General features: G+C 39.4%; 1 protein-coding gene across 1 annotated transcript in view; it reads left to right on the top strand.

Annotated features, from left to right (window-relative positions):
- LOC134578034 (galactoside alpha-(1,2)-fucosyltransferase 2-like) overlaps window positions 1–14471 on the top strand; it is a 102644-nt gene extending 88173 nt beyond the window's left edge. Inside the window, exon 3 of the mRNA XM_063437004.1 lies at window positions 12960–14471. Within this exon, the coding sequence (XP_063293074.1) occupies window positions 12992–14092 (1101 nt within the window). The 5' untranslated portion in view covers window positions 12960–12991 and the 3' untranslated portion in view covers window positions 14093–14471. The remainder of the gene's footprint in view (window positions 1–12959) is intronic.
- Window positions 14472–21916: the final 7445 nt, after the last annotated feature.

Raw genomic sequence — 21916 nt, 5'->3', positions numbered from 1 at the left:
ATTTTCACTTTTGTGGCACAATTGCAGATTGTTTTGTTTTAGGATCAACAGTAGAATCAGGTGTGTGAAAGACTGAACCTAACATTCTTGTGTCTTTACAACCAATATCACTATCAGGATTATTCAATACATAAACAAATTCCAACCACATTGGCATTTCTCCGACGCACTAAAGCCAAATCTGGTCAGGTTGATTACATTACATTACATTTACATTTGATTACAACCAATTCTGTCAAATTAATTCAGATGCATTCAGAAAATCACTAATATCTGCAACTGAACGAATTAAAAGTACAAGAATTGGAAATTTCTTAAACAACAGCACGGCGGCCGAGGTTAAACTAAATGTATCCGTCAGGATGCACTTTTTGCTAAATATCATTCATTCACTTTTTGCAAGTGAATTAATAATTTGAGGAAATATTTGCCTGCTGGCAGAGCTAGGAGCTAGCAGGCAAATAGCTAAAAAAACAAACAAAAAACTTGGCTTGGATGGAGCCTAGAGTGGTCACATACTCACGGAGCTCCAGCAATATAACGGCTTACACAGGAAAAATATTACATGCATCCCAGCTCCAAAAAACTCAAAACACTCAAAATAATATTCAAGAATTCCTTGAGAAGAATATGGTTATCAGCAAAAATCAGCACGGTTTTATGAAGCACAGGTCATGTCAAACTAACTTGATTGCGTTCTACGAAGAAGTAAGTAGAAGTATAGATCAGGGTGTTGCAGTGGATGTGATCTATTTGGATTTTGCCAAGGCATTTGATACAGTTCCACACAAAAGATTAGTGTTCAAACTCAAGGAAATCGGTCTCGATGAAAATGCTTGTTCTTGGGTAGAACATTGGCTTAAAAACAGAATACAAAGAGTTGTCGTTAATGGTAAATTTTCAAGCTGGACAGAGGTGGCAAGTGGTGTCCCTCAGGGGTCTGTTCTGGGACCCCTTCTATTTAACATTTTTATAAATGATCTTGAAGACAGCATTGAAAGTCATGTTTCAGTGTTTGCAGATGACACAAAACTTTGTAAAATAATACAATGTGAGCAAGATATTACTTTGCTGCAGAAGGATTTAGATAGACTGGAGGACTGGGCACTCAAATGGCAGATGAAATTTAATGTTGAAAAATGCAAAGTTATGCACTTCGGCGTAAAGAATACACAAGCAACGTATACCCTTAATGGAAGCGAATTAGGGATAACAACACACGAAAAGGACTTGGGAATTGTTATAGACAACAAACTATGCAACAATGTGCAATGTCAATCAGCAGTGGCCAAGGCCAGTAAGGTATTGTCATGCATGAAAAAGGGCATTCATTCTCGGGACGAGAATATCATTTTGCCTCTCTATAAATCACTGGTAAGACCACATATTGAATATGCTGTGCAATTTTGGGCACCTGTTCTAAAGAAGGATATCATGGCACTAGAAAAAGTGCAGAGGCGGGCTACAAAATTAATAAAAGGAATGGAACATATCAGCTATGAAGAAAGGTTAACAAATTTAAACCTATTTAGTTTAGAAAAACGTCGCCTGAGAGGGGATATGATAACATTATACAAATATATTCGGGGCCAATACAAACCATTGTGTGGAAATCTATTCACAAACCGGACTTTACATAGGACACGAGGCCATGCGTTTAGACTGGAAGAAAGAAGATTTCGTCTAAGGCAAAGGAAAGGTTTTTTTACTGTAAGAACAATCAGGATGTGGAATTCTCTGCCTGAAGAAGTGGTTTTATCAGAGTCCATACAGATGTTCAAACAGCTACTAGATGCATACTTGCAAAGACAGAATATTCAAGGATATAATCTTTCAATGTAGGGTAATAACTGCTTGATTCAAGGATAAATCTGACTGCCATTCTGGGGTCAATAAGGAATTTTTTGTCCTAGCTTGTTGCAAAATTGTGCTTCAAACTGGGGTTTTTTTTTTTTTTTTTTTTTTTTTTCTCTTTTGGATCAACAGCAAAAAACAGGTGTGAGGAAGGCTGAACTTGATGGACGCAAGTCTCTTTTCAGCTATCTAACTATGTAACTATGTAACTACCCGCTGGAGGAAGCCGGAGCATAGGGGAACTTTTCATCATGCAGCCTAAACCCAGGATGTCCAAATGGGACATTATGGACCTCATGGTCAATATCAGGGCCTTCTTCCGCGTAGATCTGGCGGTGGTCCAGGCGGAAGTGTTAGCGGTTACAGACAGGGTTGAGGTGATGGAGGAAGACATATCCTGCATCTTACAACGCCCGCTGAAGCAATAATCTAAAGGTCACTGGCATAGCGGAATGTCAGGATCGGGACAGGGATCCAACACGCAGAGTACAAACAGGTACAGGATACGTATACCGGACCTTAGAATGGCCGGACTAACGTACGGAGAATATAGAGAATAGTCAAAGACAAGCCGAGGTCGAGGGAACGAGAAGACAGGTAAGCGAGGAACAAGCCGGGTCAAGGGTAACAGAGATAAACAGAGTAAGTCAAACAAGCCGGGTCAGAACCAAAGGGATAACAGAAATACAAGAGCACTGTGTGACTAGGCAGACTAGAACCACGACAGGGCAATGAGCAAATGGGAGAAGCAAGTTTAAATACCCTGGCTCGGAAGGGTAGACACGCCTCCGACGAGTCCTGATTAGTCTCTGAAGGATTGAGTGACAGGTCGTTCCGGGTTGGCGTCATGACGTCGGTTTCCGGACGTCATGCTAGAAAAGGAAGTGAGTCCCTCGCGGCCGGCGTTTACGTGACCGGATGGACCGCGAGGAACAGAGGAAACAGCCCGTCCGGACGGATGGACGTCTAAGTCTCTACCTCTCTCGGAGGTAGAGACTTCAGGTACCCTGACACGGAATCAGTTACGGATGGTGATCTACCACACTTCTTTAGTCGCCTCTTCTCGGTCCTACTGCCCCAACTGTGCACAAAACATGCTCTCACTGATGGCACTCATCGACTCCCTAAGTCCCCAAGGGCACTGGTTGCAGCTCCCCAAGATGTCCTGCTCCACTTTCTAACATTTCAGGACAAGCTGGCGATAAAGAAAGCACTCAAATCCAACTCCCCACTCAAGTTTGAGGGCATGCAGCTTACCTTCCTACAGAACTTATGCATTGGAGTGGAGATGTTCCATCCACGGAGTCACGAAAGCACTCAGGGAGGCCAGAATTAACTACATTCCTTACTCTAATCGTCACCAAAGACGGCGATATATACTGGCTTACGACCTCAGAGGCTTCCACCTTATTCCTTACAGAGCTTGGCCTTGTACAGCACTGGAGACCCCTGCTATGCGTAACACCTGGGATGTGCAGAACATCGTCCCCTTCTTCCCCCGCTCAAGAGTGGACACAGGCTGAAACGCATGTCCCAGTGGGGATCCCTTTCCTCTGGCTATGTGCAGCCCTCTGAACTCCACAGTTATCTACAAGTTATAGTTGTTCCAATAATTGATTGTAATACTTATATAAGTATATGTGCTAGTCTCTCCCTTTTGTTTTATTTATTTTTCTCTCTGAACTTATTATATTCTGGTGTATATGTCATGTTTCTGACGACTGCTCCCATTACTACTAAAGTGGAACTTCGAAAATCTGCTATGTGCACTCTCCTTCTCCCTCCCTCCCTCCCTCCCTCCCCCAACCCCCATCAGAGTGTGCCATCTTTCCCGTCAACATTCTCTTTTTAATTTCCCTCCACTAAGATGGGTCAGTGACCCATACCACGATGGCCACTCCAAGAAGGATACCAAAGCCCAAGTGGTCCTCACCTGTTTTTCGGGTAGTTATTCTTTAGCTATACTTATGGTTTTCTGTCAGTTATTACCATTAATTGTATTCATGATGTACTATCACTTCAGATCTACTGATACACTGTCATACCAATGTCATTGTCTATATCATTAGCATTAATCTAAAATTGTGCCATACCACCACAATGCTGTTTATTTGTTTCGAAACGCTGTCCTATGTGCCTGTATATGCTGTTGGGCATTGCAAGCTAATTTGTCATGAGTTTATGCACATCAAAATAAAGAATTTATTTAAAAAAGCATCTAGAGCAACATAACAGGGTTCATTATGTTTATCTATATCCCATATGTGTTTTGCTTGTATTCTGGTCTAAAGATCACTACCTGGGATGTGGTCCTTGGGAGGCTGTCCACTTGAGTTACCTGATAAGTATATTGCATACAAATTTCACACTATTCACACGTGATTGTGGTGATAGTATTGTTTTGTTTTCTTAATTATATGGTGGCTTGCTAGTGATTGCCACATTAAACAAGTTAAAAAAAAAACCAAAAAGGAATAATAATCCTGTGGGGGTTAATAATACCCCCATATTATTATAATAAAAGGATTTTACCTCCACATTCCCCCACCTGCTTGTTAACTATATTCTTCATGGATTCTGTAAAATTCTTTGAAATGAAAAAAAATCGGCAATAGCTAAATATGTAGAACAAGCTGCTGATGGCACTTCCATTGTTGTATAAGGCCATCCTTCCAGAATTTGTATTTCAAAGGAACACAAAACTCCTAAAGTATGCTGTAGTGGTTATAGTACTAGGCATGTGTTGGTGTATTCCCAGGGTAATTTTAAAATCATTTTAGAATGGTTGGACAACCTTACTGCATAAACCAGGCACTCCAATTAGCTATGCACAACCAATACAGCACCACTCCTATTGGCTGAAAGCAATCAGCTGATGCTTTCAGCCAATGAGCATGGCCCTGTATAGTATGGCCCATAGACATATGGTATGGCCTAGCTCAGTAGAATCCAGAAGCAGGTGCTGCAGCTATGGGTACCCAGTGGGACCAAGGTTAGAGAGGTTAAAACATTTTGACGTTACACTAGGGTAATACCAGGGCTCTTCAGGCACCATAATTACTACAGGTGGCTTTACATAACAACCAATCACAGAGTACTCATCTTGTATAGTCTGATTTCTGCATACCAATACTGAGTTTAGCATTATCTGCATTTTACAACCATTTGTAAATTAACCCTCAATAATCACATCCGAACTCATAGCATCGTGCCAAAGTGACTTTTCGTTACGTCTAAAAACTATTTTCTTTTCTGAACACTTTAACATTTTCATAACTGCCAAATTTTAAAAAATGCACTTTATGATAAAATGTAGGATCAAACGATTTATTTTACAGAGCTGTCTACCATTTCAAAAAAAAAAAAAAATTCACTCTTAGGCTGCTGATTCGAAAAGCACGTCAGTACATTGTACCTTTTTTGGCTACATCTATGCACAGTACAAATTGACACGTGCAACAAAACACTAATATGCCACCAACCACAGGATCACACAAAAACATATTTAAAGAACCATAAAAAAAGCATTATATTATACAGTGCTTGTATTTTAATTCTGTTTGATATTTAAAAAGCTGAAGCACAGAGCTAAAAGTGACACCAACAAATAGTAAAAAAACAGATGGATACAGTTGGAAGAAGATTGACTTGGGTTATGTAAGCCTTTAAATAATATACTGTTGTACATCTCACACAAAGCACACACACCAACAAAAGCGTGACTCTGTACCGGCCTAGCATTCGAGTACACCCCTCCATATTGTACATCCCTCTGCCCCAGCGATATATACTAAGCTTCTTGTGAGGCTGAGGAAGTATGGCAGTTGATGAGTGCTACAGTTGTGTACGAATGGATGGTTCTGATTGGATGATACCAGCCACAAACTGGTTTGAGGTGTGTAATATGCATGTGAAGTGCAGTTGTATTACATCCAGTTCAAATGCAACTTGATTCTGTTTCAGAGTGTTTGCGTTTTTTTAAATGTTTTCAACCAAATTCTATACGAATTGTAGCCCGATCGGAATTAAATTTCCATTTAACAAAAAAATGGACATGCACCACTAATGTAAGAGTATGTTTTGGGGGGATTTAAAGTTGTGGTATCCTTAAAAGTTTAAGGGGGGTTAAGAATAAATTGTTTTGAGAATTGGACCAAATAAAGACAATTTGGCTGCAATTCAGCTGTTGGTGAATAGCAAAATATAAAATGCACATGCAAATTTGGCTGACCATATTTTCCACTTGTGAATAGTCAAAAGTATTTAGTAACAGATTAATTCTGGCAACCAAACAGAATTTAGTGGTTGTTTGGTGAATAGACATATCTAGCTCTCATGATGCTGCAATGTCCCTGTAGCGTGAGAAATATTTCATTTGGCAATCTTTTAGTAACTTTTTTTCTGGACTCTTTTAATAATGTTGAATACAGTCATCTTTTTACTCTAGTTCTTGTAGAAATGTCCCAGTATTCATATAGTTTTACATTCAGGAAAAAAAGAACGCACTGTAATAACGATCTTCATTTCCCAACATTTTGAACTTTATTAACGCAAGCCTTTTTTTCAGACTAGATTTATGTAACCATGTACCCCTCTGAAATCTTCAACATTTTGATGAATTAACATTAAATGACCCTCTAAGAGCCAAAACAACTTTAGCTTAATTAAGTGATTTTGGTGTATATAACATGCCCCTGCAGTCTCACTGCTCCATTCTCTGCCATCTGGGACTTAAATTACTTTGCTTATGCAGCAATAGACACACATGCCCTGGCTGAGACTCACACAGCCTTTCTACTTCATCAAAAAGAGTGCAATTATTTTTAGCTTTTCTTGTTGCACTATAGGTTTGATTAAGAATGTCTTAACGCCTGTCTGCTATTTGCCTGCTAGATCCTTCAACAGCTTCTTGTTCATTACTAAATTTCAATGAACAGAACAAGAGATAAAAACTTCTAAAGTAAACACTATGTGCTGTAAGTAAAGATTCAAAATGAAACCATTTTTTATATAGCAGCTGTCTGAGTCACAGTCAGGGGGGGTGTGGCTAGAGCAGCATAAACAGAAACAAAAGTTATTTAACTCCTAAATGTTTAACTCCTAAATGATAATTTAGCAATGTGATTGCAGTGGCATGATCTGTATTACCAAAACTGCTTCATTAAGCTAAAGTTGTTTTTGTGCTTAGAGTGTTCCTTTAACCCCTTCCCCACCTCGTCCGACAAAAAAAATCCGTTAATGACCTTGGACATACCTGGTACGTCCGATAGAAAATCCCCACTTACCTGATGGCTGGCGATCACGATCCTTGGGTCTTCCTGGGAGTTCAGGCAGACCCCCTCTGCCCGATCCGGCCCTCCCGTGCCATGTGATCGTGGGGTCCTCGCGATTACATGGCCGGAATAGCCGGCTTGTGCAAAAAATGCCAAAAAACAAATAAAAACTTTGGCCAGCGTTTGTGACTAAGTGGCTACTACAAAAGACTGGACATACCCTATTTTGAATACCCTGGGTTGTCTACATTTAAAAATGGTATGCTATGATAGGGTTAATTCAGTTTCCTGGGCTAACATATGGCAGGGGTGTATTTACCACAAGGCAAACAAGGCATTTGCCTAGGGCTGCACTTTCAGGGGGGGTAGCAAAAAACACCGCCCCAAGTGCCCAGGTAAATGCCTTGTTTGTCTTGTGTACGGGGGGGCCCAAGAGCTGGCTTCCACCTTAGGGCCCCCCTAGGTGTTAAAGTACTAATATTCTAGCCGAGCGATGAGGGAGATATGTTGTTTTAGATTAAAAAAAAAATAATAATTGGTGAGTGTATGAGAAAATGTGTGTGTGTGTGTGTGTCTGACAGTGAGTGTGTGTTTGTGTCTGTCATAGTGAGTGTGTGTTTGTGTCTGTCATAGTGAGTGTGTGTGTCTGTCTGACATTGTGAGTGTGTGTTTGTCAGTCAAAACAAAGGCCTCGACATGAATTGGTGGGGCAAATTTAGATAAGGGGGTGCCGAAATTAGTCGTGCTTAGGGCAGCACAAATTCAGAATACACCACTGCCATATGGTCTCAAAAGGCAACATAGACACAACAAACCAATCTGGCAAACTGAAATGGGCAAGCCATATATTGACCCTGTAAATTTCCAAAACACCATAAAACCTTTACATAGGGGGGTATTGTTATATTCGGGAGACTTCGCTGAACACAAATATGAGTGTTTAAAACATTAAAACTTATCACGACGATGAAATCACCAGTAAAAGTGCAGTTTTTGTGTAAAAAACAAATATGAACGCTAATTTTGGCAAGCGTTTGTGGCTAAGTGGCTACTACAAAAGACTGGACATACCCCATTTTGAATACCATGGGTTGTCTACCTTTTCAAATGGCATGTCATGGTGGGGTTTATTTTCATTTCTGGGCTACCATACCGTCTCAAAGGCAACCTAGTCAGTCTGGCAAATAGCAATTTACAAAAACAGAAATTGACAAATCTTATGTTTGACCCTGTAACTTTCCAAATCTCCATAAAACTTGTACTTGAGGGGTACTGTTGTACTTGTGAGACATTACTCTACACAAATATTAGTGTTTTAGAGCAGTAAAATGTATTATACTGATAATTTTATCAGGAAAATTACAGTTTATGTGTGAAAAATGCAAAAAAACTAATATAAATGCTAATTTTGCCCAGGGTGTGTGACTAAGTGGCTACTAAAAAAGACTGAACATACCCCATTTTGAATGCCGTGGGTTGTCTCTTTTACAAATGGTATGCCATGATGGGGTTAATTTTCACTCCTGGAATGCTATACGGTCTCAAAGGCAACATAGGCCAAGCAACCAATCTGGCAAATTTCAATGTGCAAACATGGAAAACGGGAAAGCCCTACATTTGACCCCTGGAAGTTTGCAAAAACCCATAAAATCTGTACATTGTGGGGACTGTTGTACTCAGGAGCAGGGTCGGCCTCAGACCTTTAGGCGCCCTGTGCGAAAAAGCTTCACAGCGCCCCCCCCCTGTCATCCATGTATGGTGTGTGTGTATAGGAGTGCCACTATAAAATGATTGTATAGGGGATTTATTAAATTAATGATTTAAAAACAAATATTCATTCCTCCTTTCCTGTTGCTGATCTGAATCTGGTCTGCCCCTCCACTGGGTACAGACCATGCGTAACTGGGTCACAAGCTCAGGGACTTGCAGTGTCCTGTGGTAATCTGCGGCAGCGCTCTGATTATCCCGAGCTAGGAAGATGGCTACCTTTGGTCTGCAGCCAACAGAAGTGCCAGACTGCCTCCCCTACATTACAGAGGAGCAGATTAAGTATCTCACATAATACTGTGGGTGGTTTTGCTTTGGAGCTCTGGATTATACTTATTCACCTTGAGCTCTTTGGAAATAAAATGTTGTAGTAATGCGCTACTTCTCCATTTATCACAGAGCTCCAAAACAATAAAACTCCCAGTAATGTGGAGCTCTGTGACAAGATCATACACTACACAACAATACAACTCTAATGTGTATATTAGTGTATAACCGAGCTCCCTAACTATAAAACACAGAGTAATGTGCATTTTATATACCAGAGCTCCACTGTAATGCATCTCACTATAATATGATGTAATGTTTGTGTTGTCTGTGTATGTGATAGGTGTGATGACTGTGTGTGATATGTATGCTATGTGTTGGCTGTGTGTTATATTTGTAATGGGTGTATTAACTGTGTGTGATATACGTGTATTGGTTGTATGTGATATTTGTGCTGGGTGTATTGGCTGTATGTGATGGGTATTTCATTCAGATAAAATATGCATTTAAGCCTATGGGTGAATGCAGGTGTATATTTTTGCAGAGTTATCTGCACACAGTCCCACAGTCAGATGCACAGTTATACAAATACACTGTCAAATACATCACATGCACACAGTCGCAGGCGGATAGTCGCAGAAACACACAGGTACAGACAGTAACACACATACACAGTTACAGGCAGACAGCCACACACACAGTCTGACTTACACACACTTACATGCAGACAGCCACACACAGACACAGGCAGACAGCCACACACACAGCCACACACACACACGGAGACAGACACAGAAACATAGAATGTGATGGCAAAAAGGAACCATTCGGCCCATCTAGTCTGCCCAGACAGTCACATACAGGCAGGCAGTCACACACAGGCAGGCAGATACACACACACACACACACACACACACAGACAGACAGACATAGAAACATAGAATGTGATGGCAAATAAGAACCACACACACGCATGAAAAGAGTCAAAATACCCCAAGTTTAATATCTTAAATTAGTCATGTACAAAGTCCAGCACAGGTAATTTGTTAAATCTATATGTCGTGGCCACCAGTAAATCCCTGAGTGCCGCGGCGTTCAAAGATCTAGAGATTCTCTGGATCTTTGAACACCATGGGACTGCATGTCCTCAGTCTGCGTTCTCGTCGACGTAACGGGATCTCGTCAACCTCGCAGGATTTGGCGTGTTCCTTCTCCCTGCTGGGACAGAAAGAGATCTGGAACAGAGAGAAAAGAGACAGAATAAAGAGAGAAGGGACAGAATAAAGAGAGAAGAGACAGAATAAAGAGAGAATAAAGAAAAGGAATGAAGAGAGAAGAGACAGAATAAAGAAAGAATGGACAGCATAAAGAGAGAAGAGACAGAATAAAGAGAGAAGAGACAGAATAAAGAAAGAATGGACAGCATAAAGAGAGAAGAGACAGAATAAAGAAAGAATGGACAGCATAAAGAGAGAAGGGACAGAATAAAGAGAGAAGGAATAAAGAGAAGGGACAGAATAAAGAGAGAAGGAATAAAGAGAAGGGACAAAATAAAGAGAGAAGAGACAGAATGAAGAGAGAAGAGACAGAATAAAGAGAGAAGAGACAGAATAAAGAGAGAAGAGACAGAATAAAGAGAGAATAAAGAAAAGGAATGAAGAGAGAAGAGACAGAATAAAGAAAGAATGGACAGCATAAAGAGAGAAGAGACAGAATAAAGAGAGAAGAGACAGAATAAAGAAAGAATGGACAGCATAAAGAGAGAAGAGACAGAATAAAGAAAGAATGGACAGCATAAAGAGAGAAGGGACAGAATAAAGAGAGAAGGAATAAAGAGAAGGGACAGAATAAAGAGAGAAGGAATAAAGAGAAGGGACAAAATAAAGAGAGAAGAGACAGAATAAAGAGAGAAGAGACAGAATAAAGAGAGAAGAGACAGAATAAAGAGAGAAGAGACAGAATAAAGAGAGAAGAGACAGAATAAAGAGAGAAGGGACAGAATAAAGAGAGAAGGGACAGAATAAAGAGAGAAGGGACAGAATAAAGAGAGAAGGGACAGAATACTAAGATTTGAGGCAAAATAAAGAGATCTGTATGGTGACAGAATAAAGAGATCTGAGACAGAATATGAAAAATAAGTGCTAAAATGAAAAATGTATGCCGTTTGCAATAAACTTTGCATAAAATAGTTTATTTGCATTTAATCTTAATGGTTGAAAGAATGTCAGGCAAAATGGTCGGCCATCTTGCATGTTCACTTCATCAAATCTGGCCCTCTTTGAAAAAAGTTTGGACACCCCTGCCTTAGATGGTCTTCTTTTAAAAAAGATATACATGTGAAGGGTTATTCAGGGATTCCTGACAGTTATCAATGTAACTTACGTTAATTTTGAAAAAAATGGTTTAGAAATAGCAAAGTGCTACTTGTACTTATTGCCCTATAACTTGCACACAAAAAAAAAGCTAATAACAGGTTTATTTTTTTTTTAAAAATTTCATCATATTTTATTAATTTTGTTTATAGTAAATTAGATGGTGTGATGAAAATAATGGTATCTTTAGAAAGACAATTTAATGGCGAGAAAAGCGATATATATATGTGTTTGTACAGTAAATGAGTAAGAGGAAAATTACAGCTAAACACAAACACTGCAGAAATGTAAAAACAGCCCTGGTCCTTAATGGTAAGAAAATTGAAAAGCGGTCTGGTCACTAAAGGGTTAAGCATCTTGCAGATGTTTTGATGGCTTCTGACTTTTGATTCATCCTGTAGTTCTGTAATCTAAAACTTTCATTACATGAATCATGTCAAAATGAATATCAATCTTTTAGGAATATGTTTTTATATAACACAACTAAAGTACATTTTACTGGAATTACCCCCAGAGCCATTCAAGAGCCATCTTGACATTGTGTCACATTTTTTGAAAAGCTTATTGCCTGTTACCACCTAAAAAAAAATGCTTTGAAGAACATTCAATAGACTGTGTTGATGAGAACCCATGATCCCATTTTGCAATGAAGCGGCAATGTTTATTTGATGATTCGGAATTCCTGGTTTGAGACAGTTAAAGGGACAGTTAAAGGGACAATAGGGACAATATAGTCACCCAAAAAAAATACTCGTTTTCCTGGCACTAGAGTGCCCTGAGGGTGCCACCACCCTCAGGGACCCACTCCCGCTGGGCTCTGGGGGAGGAAGGGGTTAAACTTACCTCTTTCTCCAGCGCCGGGCGGGGAGCTTTCCTCCTCCTCTCCTTCTTCCTTGCGACGTCATCGGATGAATGCGCATGCGCGGCAGGAGCCGCGCTCGCATTCAGCCGGTCGCATAGGAAAGCATTCATAATGCTTTCCTATGGACGCTTGCGTGCTCTCACTGTGATTTTCACAGTGAGAAGCACGCAAGCGCCTCTAGCGGCTGTCAATGAGACAGCCACTAGAGGCTCTGGAGGCTGGCTTAACCCTCAGTATAAACATAGCAGTTTCTCTGAAACTGCTATGTTTATAAAAAAAAAAGGGTAAGAGCTAGTTGGACCTGGCACCCAGACCACTTCATTAAGCTGAAGTGGTCTGGGTGCCTAGAGTGGTCCTTTAAATGGACAGAACTAGGGACATGCGCATTACAGCTTTAGGAAAACAGGTCTGTATTCCTAACGCTATAGTGTTCCATTGAGTCAAGATTAACTAGATATATTTTATACAGTTTGCAGATTAACAACTGGTAAACACTATATATATATATATATTGTTGTCCTTGTAATAAACAGATACTTACATTTTTTTTCTGTTTTAAAACAGGCATTCATTTATTTATGGAAGAGTCGCTGTGAATGAAGTGCTGCATCAGATATAAAGGAAACATGGACTGTGTAAAGAAAAAAAGGTTCATGTTCTGCGTGATGTTTTTTGTGTCAGTTCTTACATTCTCAGTTTTATACAGATTGCAGGTTCGCATTGGATTCTTAATGTTCTCTACGAAACTAACACCTCTATCTCTCATGTGCCTTAATGAGAATAAGCAACAAGACACACAAAACAAGGACACTTCTAATACAGACAGTGAGAGTTCTACAAAATGTGACATTAACGGAATTTGGACTATTAAACCTGATGGAAGATTAGGTAATCAGATGGGCGAGTATGCAACCTTGTATGCCTTAGCCAAAGCAAATGGACGCCAACCTTTCATCCTTCCAGAAATGCACTCCTATTTAGCACCTATCTTCAAAATCACGTTGCCTGTCTTACATCAAGATGCTGTTAACCTTATTTCATTCAAAGAATACTGGATACACGACTGGATGTCGGAGGAGTATAAGCATGTTGATGAAACTTTTCTGAAGTTTACTGGGTATCCCTGTTCATGGACCTTCTACCATCACCTTCGTGATGATATCCGTAGAGAATTCACCATCCATGACCATCTTAAGAAAGAAGCCAATCAAGTGCTACGCGGAATGAAAGGTTCACGGACGGATGTTACCTATATCGGAGTTCACGTTCGCAGAGGTGACTATGTCAGTGTTATGCCCAACGTATGGAAAGGAGTGATTGCAGACAGAGGATATTTGGAAAAGGCCATGGGTTACTTCCGAAAAAAGTACAAGAAGCCTATCTTTGTGGTGACAAGCAATGGGATGGATTGGTGCAAAGATAACATTGACAACTCAAGGGGAGATGTTTATTTCTCAGGTGATGGCAATGAATCAACTCCTGGGAAAGATTTTGCACTCCTTGTGAGTTGTAACCACACAATAATGACTATTGGGACCTTTGGCTACTGGGCAAGTTATCTTGTAGGAGGAGAAGCTATTTACCTCACTAATTTCACTTTACCGGATTCAGAATTTCTAAAACTTTTTCATTATGATGCTGCCTTTCTACCTGAGTGGATTGGGATTGCTGCTGATCTTTCCCCACTCTTACATTAATAAAACTAGCCTTTCAAGAGTTCCATACAACAAGGGTTTCTTTACATCAAGACCTCGACAAAACAAAAATGCTATCTCCTACAGAAAAGTGGACTAACAGGTTAAAAGATCAGTCAAATAGGTTTTCATATCATAACACCATTGTTTGTTGTGATAACTTGAATATTTATTAACTTTTTGTGTCTTTTGGCAGCTTACTTGTTTAGCTCACGGTGTCCTATGAAGTTGCTTTCCATCTATATTGACTTATTCATCCTTAAAGGACATTTCTTGCAAACGTGATGTACTTTTCTGGTTAAAAGATTTATTGGAAAGGTTGTTTTTTTAACTAAACAATTTTAATAAATTTTTTTTAAAAATTAGCAATTTTACATATGTCATAATTACATGTATCTTCTTTTTAACCCCTTAAGGACACATTACATGTGTAACGTCATGATTCCCTTTTATTCCAGAAGTTTGGCCCTTCAGGGGTTAAGGTGATGCTTACAAAAAGTTGTGAGAGGTCTTAATTGCACTTGGTGAACACGTCAGAAGCTGTTTTGTGGTATAATTACCCTTAGTGAATAAGAAGTAAAGCACTGAAATGGATAAATAACTTAAAAAGAAACAAAACTTGAATTTATGTGACGGGTCAATCTGCTGCTTGAGATTTTTGTTCTGCAAGTTAAGATGCAAGAGCAGAATAATGTGTGGCTCAGGGACTACAAAGCTTCTTGCTACATGTATTGGTCATATTGGGTGGGGTTAAAGATAAAGAGTTTTTCTAGGGCAAAGTTCTAAACTTGGAATAAATCAGCAGCATACTTTTTATTACAATTGCTCCATGTTTAGATCTATGCCCAGAAATGCTATTTAAACACACATATCCTAAAAACACCCGATGCCTTCTTTTGCAGGTGGATGTTGCTTTTGAATGATGTAAATTATTTTGTATCATAAAAATAATGTTTATTATTTTGTATGAATTTTTTTTTTAAAGTACGTGTTCAATATGTTTAAACTAAACATGTAATTGAGCAATGCCATTCAGAGTTCTAACATATCAATGGGTTAACTAGATATATACAGTTAAATTGAAAAAAAAATCTAATTAATGAATATAGTAATCTCTCATTTTTAATTCATTAACTCAGTAGTTTTTGATATGTTCTGATTTATGCGGACATCATATAATGTGGACATACCCTCCAAATATCACAAGTTCAGGGGGAATGCCCAGAATGTGGATTTGTTTTTCACCACCCCAGGTTTGTTCCCTAGTGTCCCCAGCTAAATAGGCTGTCAATCAGCATGCCATGCACGCTAACATGTCCCTTTCTAGATGGGCCTACCCTTTAACTGTAAGATCTGCCCCTCTTTGTCCTCCTCCCCCCATTCTGGTCCATCCACCTGTCCCGGATCCCATACCTCCTATATTGGAAGGTATGTTACAGAATTAGAATTTCTGCAGTGATTTTAATGATCATGTTAAACATAAGCATATATGTTTCCAAAAATAAAGGTCTGTAAAAGCAAGAGAGGAGCATAAACTTATATGTTGCTATTCATGATTAACCCCATCACAATTAAAATTGCGTCTGCATGTCTTTTTCCTTCTATATGCATTGGAAAAATGAAATTTAGTCCATAAAGCCCCACTTACCTCTATTTATATCCCAGAAATAATCACCAGATTGGCCGAATGAATGAATATCTCTGCCAGGAGCCCATTCCATTCCATGTAATGTTTGCAAATATCCTGATAATTGCAGCCTCCCTCCTCCTTCCAACTGTAAAGGAACACTTCGAAGGTCATAGCATTCCTACAGTGAGGAAGGAATGAATGATATTAATGGTATTATGCCTTTCAGCGTTATATCTGATTGCTATAAAATGCCTTTATTTTAAAAATATATGATATGTATTTACTGTATGTTGGCGTTATACCCAAATGCAGACATTCTTTTCACATTGTACTATCATTCTCAATAAGCTTTTATGCTAGCAATTTCATGAGAACCTTTTTTTTAATCTATATTTGTCATGCCTGCTGTATGTTAGAAAAATAGCATTTTTTTTTATAGTTATATTTCAGCTCTTATGTGAAATAAGAGACAGTGAAAACTGTATAAATATTTTCATTGCCCCAATATTTCTATAAAAGATAAACAAATAAATGAAAAATACAAATTGTGAAAACATTATGATGTTTATGCTTGTCTGGATAGCAATCTGTACACACATGTGCTCATATATCATATATTTATGTTGTAGCTATGCACCCAATGTTTTAAACTAATTTTATTTTATTTTTTAATGTAATAATGTAATATTGTATTGGTAGTCAAGGAATTATAAGACACTTCAAGCACCATTACCTCTTCTATTAATTGTGTTGGCTTTCAAGTGAATGCTTAATAAAGGGTGCAGTGGGTGGGCTGAACCAGGAAGTCTCAGCCCAGAGGAAGGGGAGGCCTGTGAATTTATAGGCTGGATAAACCCCTCCCACAACTACAGGTTCCGCCTTTCCATTTGTAGTCGGGGACAATAAGCCGAGTTATAGTAGTAGTATTAGTTGGTTGTGGTGTGCCGAAACCGACGTTCGGGTGGGCCTGTAAAAGAGGGCAAAAAGTTTAACAGTTTAATAACCAGTACTAAAAATGCCTGCCTCAGTTCCCTCTCCATTTGAGGGATATCTGGAGAAAGCAGACGATTCCAATGTCCCACTTTATGATGTGCGCTGGGATGTTTACTAAAAGCTGAAGAAGCAGTGCTTATTCTAAAAGAATGACCTGAATATGTTGAAGAGTCGTATCAGAGTTATATGAATTGTGTCCTGACGTACAGGATGAATTTGATGTAGTTAATTGTTACTGTGTAACCTTAAAAAAGAGCATATGCCTGTGTAGTCCTGTGAGTGTCGGACAATTGGTCTAGTATGTTGACCTGGCACAATTTATTGTTGATAATATGTAGGTATATGTCTGCAGGTAGGTATGAGATAAGTTTAAGTGTATGTTAGCTAATTTAAGGTTGAGGTGGCAAAAGGATGTGAATGTCACCATGGTATCGATGGAGTACGGATTGACGATTCGATATTCGGAAGTGAACTTATTAAAATGGCCAGAGTTCTGGTATATAAATGGTTGGTATAAGCAGAGAGCCACGTGTGCCAGCAATCTACCATGACCATGAGATGAGCTAATTCAGAATGAGGTCCTGGAATGTAGGAGTTTTCGTATGTGGTTAAGCAGCCGTGGATGGTTTGGAGGAATACCTGAAATGGAATCGGGACAAGGCTTCAGCTGCTATGTTGTGACAGGCTGATATGTGTAGGCAGACAAGGTAACATTTCTGTGTTGCTGCCAGCCAAGTAACTTTGCATACTGCTGTGTTTGAGTAGTAAATGACAGACTTCCTCCCTCAAAGAGACCCCCAGGCGTGTGCAGTGACTGCGATAGAGTATACTACAACAAGAAGGTTAGGTTACTAAAAGAGTAGGCTTCATGTCTCTGCGGGCCATGTGTCAAGAAACCAGTTGTCCTTGATAATGGCTTCAAACCCAGTCTAAAATAACAGGGGAATCGTTGGTCAGTGGGGGAATGAACCTTTGCCGATAAATAACACAGTCTTCTCTGATACGCTGGACACTGGTATATCTTTGGGTAGCGGAATACCCAGGATGAAATGAGCCATGGACTTGTGAATGCTCTAGAGTATATATAATAACACGTATAAAATATAACATTTAATAAGTATAATGAAAAAGTGATTATATTAGGACAGATTGGTAATACGAACGGCGGCCACACAGGGGGAACCTATCTTTAATGAGCAATTTTAGGTTAACAGCCAGGGGTGGTAGGTTGTTAAAATAGCCAAACTCAAGGACCACACAGATGGGAGTTCGGTAAACAAATGAGGAGTACGGACAGCCAAACAAAGGGAAGGGAAAAAGGGCCATTCTACTACAGTCAGAAGCCAACCACAGAACTTTCCCATAGTGATACTAGAACTTGTGATAGTTATATGGTTGGCACTAAGAGGAAAAAGGACGCATGTCTACACCACTCTAACTGCAAACAAGTCTTTTTGGCTCCCTGACAATCTAGACAATCATAATTATAGAAAATGACCTTTGCACCTATCGGTGTCATGGAGAGAGCATAAAGAAATGAGGAGAAACAAACTCAGGTTTATTCACTAAACTCTGAACTTCCATGAATCATATCTAAATGGCAACACTGGTACAGAAAAAAGCAAAGTTTTGACTGTGGCAAGGTCCGAGAATCTATGCACATCAGCTATTTTTTGCATACATTCTTAGTTTAGTGAATAACATTGATTTAACATTGATTTAATATAGATAGAATCTTCATACAAACTACATATATTGTATGTTCTTTTCAAAATGTTATAAAGTTGTTTTTCCTTTGTTTTGTGTATATGGAAAAGAAACAAAAATGTATCAATGGTAAGCTCTCCAACACATCCTCACAGAGTCTCCCACTTGGAAGACTAAAGTGTAGGTTCCACTTCCTTGTTATTCATTGACAATATTTTTAGGAGGTAAATAGGTTACTGTCGGGCCATGTCAATGTTAACTCTTTTGGCACCACCATATTGAACTATTCTTACATGGTGCTTGTGCCAGGTTAGACTCTTAACAGACCCACGCTTCCTGCAAGATTAGGTCAAATTATGACAATGTCCACCAGTCCCTCTAAACCTTAGAGAAACTGGGAGGCTTTATCATAGTTTAACAAAGGCTTTTAGTGCCTGGGAATCCTCTATTTTAGTCAGGCTGTCTGAAAATGGTTTGCAAAATATGTAAATTACTGCACGACTTCCTTGTAACATAACCACTGCAAAAATGTGTAATGGTGTTTGAAACATCCAGTCATGTGAATTAGTAGAAAAGGAAGGGAACTGAATCCTAATGTAATGGATGCTCAACCACCAAACAGCAGATGTTATATGTTCAAAGGAACTGCTAAGAAAAAGCCCCCTTTAGTGATTTGGTAAACTAACTTTGTGGAGTATGGATTCTAGTGATAAATGAAACAAAAAAGAGATATAGTAGTAAACGGCTTAAACCAGTCGAGATAACATAGTAAATGCAAAAATTATATATCCTCTAGACGCATATTATCAGACAATTAAATGTTTTACTTGCCGATTAAGAAGAAACATAAATTGGTTCTGGTTTTTGACAGTCACCCTTCCTAAGTTTAGGAATCAGAGGTGTATTTAGTAGATATACCTTCAATAACACCATGACCTAACCATGAAACCAAGGGAGTGCACAGACATAAGTAGGGCAATTTTTAACGCAGGACAAATGGGGCAGCTGCCCAGGGCCCAGTTACTCCTGGGGTACCGGGGGGGGGGGGGTAGGGGGGTCCAAATCAGCTGCCTTGTGGGACCCCTGCCCGTAACCAGGACTGGACAGCCCACCCCACGGGGATACTGAATAATTTCCTGGTGGGCTGCGGCAGGTGAAGTAAACCTGTCTTCCTGCCTGCTGGGAGGAAGTGAGGTGAGATCTCTTCCTCCCAAGTGCCACTGGGGAGGAGGAGGCACATGTGAAGGAGGCACACACAGGAGGATGAGGAGAGGGACTTAGGTAGCCAGGTTCCTCAGACTCCCATCAACCTCGGCCATCCAGCTCCCACTGGACCCTAGGGAAGCCACCCTTCTGTAAAAGTAAGGAGACAGGAAGGTGGCTAAACTATGTCAATTGATATTTATATTTGTGTGTACCTGGGTCTGAGTCAGTGTGCATGTGTCAGTGTGTGCATCTGCCTGTGGAGTCAGTGTGTGCATCTGCCTGTGGAGTCAGTGTGTGCATCTGCCTGTGGAGTCAGTGTGTGCATCTGCCTGTGGAGTCAGTGTGTGCATCTGCCTGTATGTGTGTATAGTGTATTTGGCTGTGTATGTCTGGCTGTGTTTGTGTCAGTATGTATATCTGGCTGGCTGTGTGTGTGTGTATATATCTAAATATTTTAAATTGAAGTGGTCCCAAAACTGAAACCCAATGGACCCCACTTACCACTTTTGTCTGGCCTGAAAATTTACCATTAATGATAACTCGTTGTACTCTATCCTTAAGCCAATGTTCTACCCAAGAACAAGAATATTAATCTAGACCAATTTCTTTGTGAGGAACCGTATCAAATGCCTTGGCAAAATCCAAGTAGATCACATCCACTGCAACACCCTGATCTCTACTTCTACTTACTTCTTTGTAGAATGCAATTAGGTTAGTTTGACATGACCTATGTTTCATAAAACCATGCTGATTATTGCTAATAACAAAGTTCTTCCCAATGAATCCCTGCATATTATTCCTTAATAGCCCTTCAAGTATTTTCCCAGTCACAGAAGTTAAGCTCACAGGTCTATAATTTCCAGGCAAGGATTTTGAACCCTTTTAAAATATAGGAACGACATCTGCTTTCCTCCAATCCTCCGGTACAATACCTGAAAGAATCTTGAACGATTAAATACAGAGGTTTACTTGTTTCCCCACGTAGCTCCTTAAGTACTCATGGGTGAATTCTGCCAGGCCCCGGAGCTTTAGTTACATTAATTTTCATTAATTGCTGTAGTACCTTGTCTCGAGTCATCCAATCACAAGTTATCTGCAAGTTTTTTGCTGCAGTTATTTGCATATCTCTTGCCATAGGTTCCTCATTAATATATACTGGAAAAAAAATGTTATTTAACATTTGCCTTTTCCTGGTCTTCATTAACTAACAGACCCATCTCTGTTTCCAGTGTACCTAGACTTTCATTTTTTGTTTTTGTTTTTAAAAATCTGGATTTGGTTTTGCATTCTTTGGCTTTCCATTTCTCATTTTCTAGTTTAGCCACTTTAATTGCCTTTTTGCAAGTAGTATTGGCTTCCTTATATACTTATATGCCAGTCGATACGTTGTAGAGCTGTGCTAATCTTATTGAAATTGGCTTTTTTTTTCCCCTTATAGGTTTTAGTATACCCCACGTGCGTTTGCTTTTTTTAGTTTATTTAAAACATTGCCAAATTGTGATCACTATTTCCCAAATGCTCCCCTACTTGAATGTTGGTCAAAAGATCAACATTGTTTGTTATAACGAGATCCAGACAAGTGTCCTTTCTAGTTGGTGCTTGTACCAGCTGTGACATGAAGGTGTCATTTAACACATTCAAAAACCGGATTCCCCTTGCTGAAGTACTAGTCACTCTATCCCAATTTATGTCCAGGTAATTAAAATCTCCAATAATTAACATGTTACCCCGATTTGCAGCTTTTCCAATTTGCTCTAACAGCTATTCTTCCTCATTAATATTTACATTAGGTGGTTTATAACATATTCCAACCAATAATTGATTTCCCTTTGTTTGCCCCAAGCAGATACCTACCCATAAAGCTTCCACATTTTTGTCACACTCCACATGCCTAAGATTTGACTTTAACTCATGGTTGACATACAAACATACCCCACCACCCTTCTTGTTTTTCCTATCCTTCCTAAATAAACTTTACCCATTTAAGTTAACTGCCCAGTCATGTGTCTCATCCCACCATGTTTCTGTTATGCCTATTATATCATATTGTTTAATGTTTTCTATTGCCTCTAGTTGCCCCATTTTGTTATATAGGCTTCTTGCATTAGTAAGCATACATGTACTATTATCATGAGTCATTTGTACTTTTTGTGAATTATCAATATTACATACCTCCTCTGTTCTGAGCTTTCCCCTCCCCCATCTCCACCCCCTTTATTCTGAGCTAAAGCCCATCTCCTTTCTATCCTATCTCCATTTTATAGATTGCTTTGACCCTCCCCACCTACTAC

The sequence above is a fragment of the Pelobates fuscus genome, chromosome 11, assembly GCF_036172605.1.
Source record: "Pelobates fuscus isolate aPelFus1 chromosome 11, aPelFus1.pri, whole genome shotgun sequence".
In the NCBI taxonomy this organism is placed as follows: Eukaryota; Metazoa; Chordata; class Amphibia; order Anura; family Pelobatidae; genus Pelobates; species Pelobates fuscus.
Note: the sequence above shows the minus strand (reverse complement) of the source record. Positions and strands in the feature narration are given on the sequence as shown.